The following is a 10726-nucleotide window of genomic DNA, read 5'->3' on the forward strand; positions in this document are numbered from 1 at the left end:
CTTAAAGTTAAAGCCAAAGCCTGCCTCTTCTCTTTCCCATTAGTGGAACCTTTGCAGCCATCCTTCCACTTTCCTTATTGAGGTGGAGAGCGGAGTTTAAATTGCTTTTCTGTTTTTAAAATAATGTTTGGAGGGTAATCCCTCCATCACCTTCAAGGAAAAATATTGGTTGAGGGAGTTTTAGAGGTCACCAGGACATGGCCTGATCATAACCCCAGCTTTTGTTTTTTTTGCGTCTACATTGTAGAATGAATGCTGTTTGGCAGGGTACCAGCAGTCTTTAACAGAGAAGATGAAACACCCTGAAAACTAAAACTCATTGTATTTCATAGAATTCAGCTTCGGTAGCTCAAGAGTGTGTGTGTGAGGATTCTATTTTTATTATTCACTGCAAAATGAAACTGATGTGTGCGTACACACCCACACAAAGTAGGATGCAAAGGCAGAATGAAGTAAGGCACAAGACCAAAAAAACTTTAATCTTATTTATTTAGAGAAAGTTTGGAACACCCTAGCACAGGGAGGCAAGTTCAAACCAGTGAGGACATGGACAGACAGCAGCTGCAGCATAGTTCCAAGGATTTCACATGGCGAACAAGATGAGAAATGCCACCATCAAACAGAAGAGCCCCATGGCCTCTGAGAGGGCAAAGCCCAGGATAGCATAAGAAAACAACTGCTGCTTGAGGGATGGGTTCCTGTAAATAGTATACAGATAAAAAGCCCGGTTAGGTTACATTTTCTTCAAAAGCCTAATCATATATAGGCAATCCTCAAGTTACAGATATCCAACTCGAATACAACTCATAAGTTACGAATGAGAGTGAGATAACAGGTAGCGAGAGGAAATTTGCCAAAACTTTGTCATCAATCCTTGTTTCCACAACAAGCTAATTTTTTTCAAAATCCAATTCTCACAGGACCAGAAAGTGAGGTGAAATCTTCAAACGGGCACAGACAGCAAAACAAACACCACAGGGATATTAACCTTTCCTTATGCTACTAAAAACTAAAAGAAACATTGGCTGGGGTTACACTTTAAAATGTACCTGTTCCAACTTACATACAAATTGAGCTTAAGAACAAACCCATAAAACCTATATTATCTGTATCCTGCTGACTTCCTGTATATCTGAAAAATCTTAAATATCAGTTTTACTAGTTTCATTCTATGCCACCATCATTTACTGTTTTCTTTTATAGCACAATGTGAGAGCTTAGGTATTTAGTTGTGTAGGTTTAATCCATTTTGTCCTAATGAGCTCATTTATTTATGCAATTGCCCTCAACCAAATTATATTGGAGGAGTGTGCAGTGGGTTAAACTGCTGAGCTGCTTAACTTGCTGACTGAAAGGTTGGCAGTTCGAATCCGGGGAGTAGGGTGAGCTCCCACTGTTCGAAAACATGCAAATGTGAGTAGATCAATAGGTACCGCTCCAGCAGAAAGGTAACGGCATTCAATGCAGTCATGCCAGCAACATGACCTTGGAGGTGTCTATAGCTTAGAAATGGAGATGAGCATCACCTCTCCTCCCCCTGAGTCGGACATGACTAGGCTTAATATCAAGGAGAAACCTTTACCTTTTAAATTACATTAGTGATTCCCTTCCCCTACTTTCCCTATTTTAACAGTTACCATTTTTATCCTGTGCATACTTTGTTTCCTTATGAACAGTCCATATAAAATTATTGGGGTTTTTTAGCACAATAAAACATTATTTTCTGAATTTTCAAGTGGGATTTCACTGAACCTATTGGTTTGGCCACGATATCTGTACATCTTGTCAGGAAAATAGCTGATAAGAGCATAGTATTCCCTTTAGGTTGTTTGTTAGAAATTATAATCTTGGGTCTGAAACATAATCCTCTTACATTTTAGGCATTATTATCCTGCATTTTTATCTCTAAACAAGACTCACAGTGGTTTAGAATAAAACCAAAACAATAGTTAAAACCTTAAAATATACAATAAGGTAACCTTATTGTTGTAACTGTGAAGTGCACAATTACCATTTCTTTTTCTCTTTCTGTTACCACTCCATCGTTAAAACTTGCACCTTTTTCGCTTTATATGTTAGAACAACACCCCATGTAGAAGTTATGCAGCTGTTATTTCTTATAAAGACTTTGAACTGATTTTAATTATAACAAAACAACAAAAGAACTAAAATGGTGCTGGATTCTGCAGAGCTTATAAACATGTTTTACATGGGAATAAATGTCTTGTGTGAAACATATTGCGTTTTCAAAGAAAAAAGTATAAAATGGCATATGCTACATGAAGTTCAGGTTGGATATCCTTGGCTATTAAGATTTTTTTTAAAGTAAATATGTTGCAGTGAACAGCATTGGCTTCAGTGGACTTGTGCCAACATGTCTCTTTACCACTACCAACCTCACCTGCCATTCTCTGAGCAAGTTGGAAGGATTGCATGTCCCTCAAAACTTTGACCTTCTCAAAACGTGTAATTAGATCAAAGTATTTTACTTGGGGGGGGGGGGGGGGGTTCTAAGCTGCCCATTGTGATGAAGTGGAAATGGTTTTCTAAGTTAGTTTACCTGGCATAGCCGATGATTAAACTGCCAAACACTGTCCCAATTCCTGCTCCTGAACCTGCTACTCCCACAGTAGCAGCACCAGCACCAATGAATTTAGCAGCAGTATCAATGTCACGAGAGACCGCACTGGTTTGGAATTCCCGATGAACCAGCTGATGATTGGAAATGCCAAAGGGCTGTAGAAAAAACAAGCTGTTAATATGGCCAGCAATATGAAAGCAACATCATTTCAGCCAGTTCTCCCTAAAGTAAGTTAGGACAGAAATTGGGATCTTTTGGTCTTCTATATTTTTATGACAGCTCCAACCCTCTCTCATTGGTCATGTATGGCCTACTAGGAGTCACAATTTTCAGCTTACACCACTGGTTATGCAGGCTAAGACTGAAAGAAATGACAGCCAACAATATCTAGAAAGCCTCACGTTTCTTATCTTTGGAAATAGTTATTTCTGCCAAATAAATTGTCCCTTGTTAGATTGTATTTAGGGTGTGTGAACAGCTGCAGCTTCCAGTGCAATTCAAACAACATCTGCAAGCCACATGAGACAAGATTCATTTGATACCAACTTTTCCTTGGGAAGGGGTAAAACTGGCATATTCATGGGATACACCCATCACATTCATGTCTTCTGATGCCTCCTGTAATGTGATTAGATAACTGGAATATTCAGTGACCAAGAAGTTAGCTTTCACAATTTTTTTCTCATGCCAGGAGCGACTTGAGAAACTGAAAGTCGCTTCTGGTGTGAGAGAATTAGCCATCTGCAAGTACGTTGCCCAGGGGACGTCCGGATGTTTTGATGTGTTACCATCATTGTGGGAGGCTTCTCTCATGTCCACGCATGGGGAGCTGGAGCTGATAGAGGGAGCTCATCCACACTCTCCCCGGATTCAAACCTGCGACCTGTCAGTCTTCAGTCCTGCAAGCGCAAGGGTTTAACCCACTGCACCACCGGGGGCTCCTAGCTTTCACAAATTGATTAATATATATACATATTCTCTATTTATTCCCTTATTTTAGCACATTTACTTTGCGACATTTACGTGCTTTGATGGGTATTTGTTTTTGTAACATGTTCACTACTTTAGTCTTCCTTTTAGAAGAAGAAATGATGCAAATAAACACTAAAGTGAAAAGTTGCATAAGTCAACAATGTGAAGCCATGTTATTTATTCTCACCTGCACAGTCTGAGTTTCTGGCCTGCTGAATATAGAAAGGGAAGCTGGCCTTGCTAAAGCTCGAGAACAGCAGCGCAACTGGGGGGAAAGGAAATAAATAAACAATCAAAATAAGAAGAACAGTTCTATAAAGTATTGTCTATTCTGAATGCCCACAGCTCTTCAGGGTTTGAAATTTAAGTCTCCCTGCAAACCTTCAGATTGTAGAGGCCAAAGATTTAACATGAGAGGAAATCATGTAGCCTCCCAGGTATTGTCACACACCATCTCTAATAATTCTAATGGCAAAGAAACCTGGGGGTTATAGTTCAACAACACCCGGAAGGCTGTGGCTACCACCCTGGATCAAACATTCCCAAAATACACTTTCTACCAGAATCATAATCTTATTTTTTTAATAAAGGGATCATTCCTACTCTAGAGTACTGAACATAACCACAGTATAGTTCAGTCTTAAGGATCACTAGCCATAGAGCAACCAGTGGGAACAATACAGAGCAGCCGAGGCACAAGAATATGAATTTACTTAATTGTAAGCAAAATTTGAATATTTGTGTTCTTGTTTAGTTTACCTTTTTATTCATAGTTTACAATTTCATTCCACCATTTAGCCAATTTTCCAGAACACTTGTTTATCCATAATGGGATGGATCTTAATTTAGCTGGACTTAGAAGAGGAACACTTAAATCAAGGACCACTTTCAGTCTCATTGAGTCAGTATGAACTCACATTAAACTGCACCATTTGATGCATTATGCCAAATCTGCTAAATGTTACATAATATGATTGCAATTAGGGATGAACTAGTCTTGGGCAGGCCAAACATTTTCTTAATAAATATTAATTGTGGCACCAACTCCCAAAAAACCTAACAGCTGGTAAACTGGCTGGGATTTCTGGGAGTTGTAGGCCAAAACACCTGGGGACCAACAGGTTGAGAACCACTGCTCTAAGGTGAGAGTGTGACTTGCCCGAGGTTACTTCAGAAACCACTGTGGCTTGCTATGGGTTCAAGTAGCATCTCAGCCAAAATATATTCTATGGTCAAGTTACTCCTAGCCAGCTTCTGCAAAATTGGAATGATAAACTGAGAAAAATAAATAATTAAGGTTGCTTAATAAATCTCTGTTTAAGACATCTTTGACCCAAACATTTCTTACCAGGGCTGGAGAAGCCATAAGAGCTAGTGGAGCCTGCATATTGATTGTCCTGAATAAAAGAAGAAAAGCCAGATTTACACATAACACAAAATAAATAGTCATGTCATTCCCAAAAACAAGTATATGATTTTTCCTAATCCATTTGTTTTTTGTTTTTCAACAGGAAAAAAACCCTCTTTCTATAAGGGTATTTACTAAGTGCTAATCCAAAACAAATCCAAGTCAAATCAGTCTTGCAATAACAGTATCAATCTGTCTATCCACCAGAACTAAGGGAGAATTACTTGACAGCCAGGAACTGTGCAACAGTGACACCTCACCAGTTGTAGACTGGCACCCTATGTGACAACCAAGGCCCCTTCCACACTGTCCTCCCCTCCAGGATCTGATCCGGATAAATTTATTTGAATTGGATTATATGAGTCTCCACTGCCAGATAATCTGGGATAAACAGATAATTTGTGATCAGATCCTGTGATATAGAGGTAGTGTGGAAGAGGGCCAAGAAAATGATAAAACAAAGTAAGTAACATCCATGAAAAGTTTCTTCTTCTCTTACAGAAATAATAAGACACAGGGAAAAGGATGTTTGGAACTATAGTACATTGAAAGATGGCTCTTTAGAAGAGATGCTAAACATAGTTTTGTGCACATGTGTGTGTCACCTGTTTCTTAGAAAAGGAATGAATATTCAAAGATGATCTTTGCCAGATTCTTTTTCTGAGATGTAGCCTACTACAGCACTTGAAAGTTGCTGAAGATCTCCCATACAAATTCTAACTGGGGATGACCCTTTTAAGCTTTCATGTTCAGATGGAATTTGGTGTCTTTATAGAGTATTTCAGCAAGGGGTTTTATTACCTGAAAACAGGCAGCTAGAACCTCAACACACTAAAGAAGTGGTTCCCAACCTTTGGTCTTCCAGGTATTTTGGACTTCAGCTCCCACAGTTCCAAACAGCGGGTAAACTGGCTGTGATTTCTAGGAGTTGAATCCAAAACAACTGGAAGACCAAACCAGTGCACTGGAGCAATTATCCACTTTAAATCTTGTGTAGGTCTCCTGCAAAATTCTGGGGCTTGTAGTTTAGGGAGGGACCTTTAAACTGCTCTGCCAGATAGGTCCTGGACATCACTAAACTACAAACCCCACCATTTTGCAATAAGCAGTCACAGGATTTAAAGTGTATAATTGCTCTGTGATGAGTTCATAAGAAAAGAACTGAGACTAGGTCACAAATTTTGCAGTACATTAATTTTTTAACTTCCCTCCCAGAAAACAGCCAGTATGCCACCAAACTTATCACCAAGCAGCTTTCACCTTTTTATCTAACTTGTTTTTCAGTTTTTGCTATATTCTTCAGCCACTGAGATGTACCCTAAGCATTTTAATATAGCCCTTTCTCTCCATATCTACACTGTCATCTACTTCAATCATAAAGTACTTGGACTGTGTTAGTAGTATTAGCCAATGCTCCTGGCTGCTGACTTCAATTATATCACCTAACTGAAAAATTACATTTACAAGGTTATGCAATGCAGCAGTTACCTTTATATGACAGTTCTAAAAATGTAGGCATGCATATCATATAGAGAATCAAAAGACTTGTGGTGACATTTAAAAGACTAATTAGATGTTGTAGTACCAGAAAGCCATGCTCTCTAGAGTTCAAAATCCACAGGTAATCATGGTATAATAAGATCATAGTATAGTACAGTGATTCCAAACCTTTGGCCTTCCAGATGTTTGGGACTTCAACTCCCAGAAGCTCCAGCCATCTTGGCCACTTCTTAGGAATTCTGGTCGCTGAAGTTTAAGGCCCCATCTACACTGCCATATAAAATCCAGATTATCTGCTTTGAACTGGATTATATGGCAATGTAAACTCATATAATCCAACTGAAACACATAATCTGGATTATGCGTTTGGTAATCTGAACTATATGGAGAACCAAAGACAGGGAACCACAGCTCTGGTGAATATTTCTCCAGAAGTCAGTCAACTTGGGTTCAATATGGCTTTGTAACAGATCAACGCCTAATGTATTATTTATTTATTTACACTATTTGTATCCTGCCTTTCTCTACCCCGAAGTGAACTCAGGACGGCTTTACATTTGGCAACTATTCAATGCCTTTGAACAACATACATAAAGTTAAAGTTTTAAAATTAAAAATAAATGCACATTAAAAACATATAAAACATTACAATCACAATTAAAAATCACGCCATTCACAATCGTAATCCAGGGGTGTTCCAAAAAGTCATTGCACATAATTCCGTAGCTATTATTGCACTGTAGTTAATCTCCAAAGGCTTGATCCCAGAGCCAGGTTTTCACTTTCCTTCTGAAGGTCAGGGACCTGCTCTGATATCACTGGGTAGGGAATTCCACAGCTGAGGGGCCACCACGGAGAAGGCCTGTCTCTTGTCCCCATGAGTCGTGCTGGTGAAGGAGACAGAACCGATAGCAAAGCCTCCCCAGATGATCCTAATCTCCGAGGTGGTTCACAGGAGGAGATACGTTCAAACACAACGAATGTATGTCCTCCTATTAAGCTCACAATTTATTATTATTATTATTATTATGTGTTGATCTGTTACATTAAGCCACATGAATGTAGCTAGAATAAGTATGTTGGATTACACAACAAACTGTTATTTATTTAAGAAATTTATACCCTGCCTTTCCCCACTTAAGGGCCCAAGGCGGCTTACAGTGGATTAAAAATGCATAATAAAACTATGCATCTGAAAACTGTAGTCTGGTTTTTGTTTTATATTTATTGTCAGTCAATACAATTTTTTAAAAATCCAAACTGGTCTGCCTGGCCTAGGGATGACTGACCCATTGCTGATCTCTGAAAAAAAATTATTTGGGGCTTTCAAGTCCTTCCCGACCTATGACAACAAAACGTCAGACCTATCCCGGTTTTATTTAATCAATATAAAATAATGCAAATATAGAATGATAAAAAATACAATGTCAAATGAGTTTTTTTCTTCTAGGGGAGATTCGTTCACAGGTTTGTCACAGCCTTCCTCTGAGGCTGAGAGGGTGTAACTGGCCCAAGGTCATTCAATAGGTTTCGCGGCCGAGCCGGGATTCGAACCCAGGTCTTCCCTTTCCTTCCTGCATTCCTTCGGTCCCTCTCAACCCACTTCCTTTCCCGGCACGCTTCCTTCTCTGCTTCTCTCCGCCTAGGCCCCACCTCGGCCCCTCTTCTGCAGGACTCACCTTCTCCGGAGGAATCAATGCGGCTCCGAGCACCACAGAAAGAGACAGCCGAGCCCCTCCCGCCCTCGCTCACCTTGCCAAGGCTCCACAGCGTCCTCCGCTCCTATTGGTCCCCGCGACGCAAGGCACGCAGGCCAGCCCGGCCGTGGAGGCTCACGGGACGCACACTTTTTTTTCCCGCGCACGCCATTGGCTGCCCCTGCTGCGCGCGCTCCCCTCGCGCTCCTTCGTCCTCGAGCAGAGATTGGCCAGCTCCTGAAAGGCGCTTCCGACTCTCCTATTGGCCAGTTCTCTGCCACGGCTTCCGGGGAGTGTTCTATAGAGTGAGTGAACGGGAGGGAATGGAGAGAGAGTGAGGCCGAGTCACGTGCCAAGATCCCCCCCCCCCCTTTGAGTGTGATTGAGGCCTTGTCGAACGTGGAAAAGACCTTCGTTCGACGCAGAAGGAACTCGATGCCTTGATTGGACAACCTCGCACCACGTGAGACGATCTGGCAATGACGTGTCTGCTTTTTGCCTGTCCACTTTGAAAGGAGGCTTTGAGTACCACCACTGGAGAAATTACACTGCTTAGCCGGTATTGCACCACCTGACAGCAGCCAATAGTGAAAGGACCAAGGCAGAGACATCTCCAGCTCATCCCCTGTTTGGGTATCAGCCAGCACGCACGTCAACGACTTAAATCTAGAAATAGTTTTCTAAGTTCTACAGAGACACTCGCTGGAACACCTCAGCAAGTTAGAGTCCAAAAGTGGCAGGCCCAAACCCAGCACCTCAACCAGTGGCTGATACCAAATGAGAGACTCCCTCCTGGGCACACAGAAGACTGAGCGACTTGGAAGGCACTGAACAGACTGCGCTCTGGCACCACGAGATGCAGATCTTGAGAAATGGGGCTACAAAGTGGAATCCTCGACATGCGAGTGTGGAGAAGAGCAAACCACTGACCACCTGCTGCAATGCAACCTGAGCCCTGCCACATGCACAATGGAGGACCTTCTTGCAGCAACACCAAAGGCACTCCAAGTGGCCAGATACTGGTCAAAGGACATTTAACCAACTATCAAACTCACAAGTTCTGTATTTTTCTGTTTGTTTGCTTTGTTCTGTTAGAAATGTAATATAATGGACTGGTTGCTCTGACACGACAAATAAAATTTTATTTTTTAGCATGGTGGTCATGCAGCAATTTCTATTCAGCAAGTGAAAATGATTCCTTTATTCTTCCAATATTCAGTTTTATTGTAAGAGTTCAAAATAAACAAGTTAAAAATACTACTTTACATCTTTCTACATTTTAATAGACCAATTTTTAATCTAAAGATGGCAATCATTAGCTTTGGGTGTATCACTATATCACACATAACCAATAAAACAGGTTATACACACTTAAAGATTGGTCTCATTTTAAATTAAAGTTGGGGAAGGGTCAGTTTATCAATTATTTCTCTTCAACTTTACATAACGTTTGCCAACATTATTGTGTGAAATACAGGTATCCCATCTATCTGAACAGAATCATAACCTATGAAACAAGAGTTAACATTTTAGAATCATAGAATCATAGAATCAAAGAGTTGGAAGAGACCTCATGGGCCATCCAGTCCAACCCCCTGCCAAGAAGCAGGAATATTGCATTCAAATCACCCCTGACAGATGGCCATCCAGCCTCTGTTTAAAAGCTTCCAAAGATGGAGCCTCCACCACACTCCAGGGCAGAGAGTTCCACTGCTGAATGGCTCTCACAGTCAGGAAGTTCTTCCTCGTGTTCAAATGGAATCTCCTCTCTTGTAGTTTGAAGCCATTGTTCCGCGTCCTAGTCTCCATGGAAGCAGAAAACAAGCTTGCTCCCTCCTCTCTGTGGCTTCCTCTCACATATTTATACATGGCTATCATATCTCCTCTCAGCCTTCTCTTCTTCAGGCTAAACATGCCCAGCTCCTTAAGCCGCTCCTCATAGGGCTTGTTCTCCAGACCTTTTATCATTTTAGTCGCTCTCCTCTGGACACATTCCAGCTTGTCAATATCTCTCTCTCTTTTGTACTATTAACAAAAATATCAAGTCTTCGCTCCCAACAAATACCAAATAACCATATTGTAACTAGTTAGTGGGTTGGGAACTGCCTGTGATTAGATGAGAAATACCTGAGAATCTTGTATGTGTTACCTTAAGTATCACTGTAGTAAATATAACCTAAGAATAAGATATAGTGCAATATATTTCGGCACCAACTGACATCCATGAATTCCATCTTCTCACTTTCCGGGATAAAAACTTGCACTGAAAACAATAACTGTAAAGTCACGTGTTTTGTATCCTTTTGTATACCGACATCTTAGTACATTCAGAAATAATAAAAATGATGCTAAGTTGTAATTTTTTCACATTGCTTTTTTGCTTCAAAATAGTATATTGCAATACGCTTACTGTGTTATATTACAGGTTTTGATACATTTTTGTTGCCTGTCCATTTTGAAAGGAGGCTTTGAGTACCATATACAATCGTTCCTCCGTATCCACGGATTCTACATTCACATATTCCACCATCCGGGTCTTAATGATACACAATGCGCCAAACCTAAACT

General features: G+C 40.6%; 1 protein-coding gene across 2 annotated transcripts; it reads right to left on the reverse strand.

Moving 5' to 3' along the window:
• Positions 1 to 471: 471 nt before the first annotated feature.
• ATP5MC1 (ATP synthase membrane subunit c locus 1) lies at positions 472 to 8312 on the reverse strand. Of its 2 annotated transcripts, none has more exons than XM_060780860.2 (5): positions 8214 to 8312; positions 4902 to 4950; positions 3741 to 3818; positions 2561 to 2736; positions 472 to 698 (listed from the first exon to the last, which is right to left on the reverse strand). In XM_060780860.2, exons 2-5 carry the CDS (start codon positions 4938 to 4940, stop codon positions 584 to 586), a joined length of 408 nt encoding a protein of 135 aa, XP_060636843.1. In that variant the 5' UTR covers positions 4941 to 4950; positions 8214 to 8312; the 3' UTR covers positions 472 to 583. The 2 variants fall into 2 exon arrangements, with proteins under 2 accessions (XP_060636843.1, XP_060636842.1); XM_060780859.2 differs by having other exon boundaries at positions 8141 to 8250.
• Between the last annotated feature and the right edge of the window lie 2414 nt (positions 8313 to 10726).

Source organism: Anolis sagrei, chromosome 6 (genome assembly GCF_037176765.1).
Source record: "Anolis sagrei isolate rAnoSag1 chromosome 6, rAnoSag1.mat, whole genome shotgun sequence".
In the NCBI taxonomy this organism is placed as follows: domain Eukaryota; kingdom Metazoa; phylum Chordata; class Lepidosauria; order Squamata; family Dactyloidae; genus Anolis; species Anolis sagrei.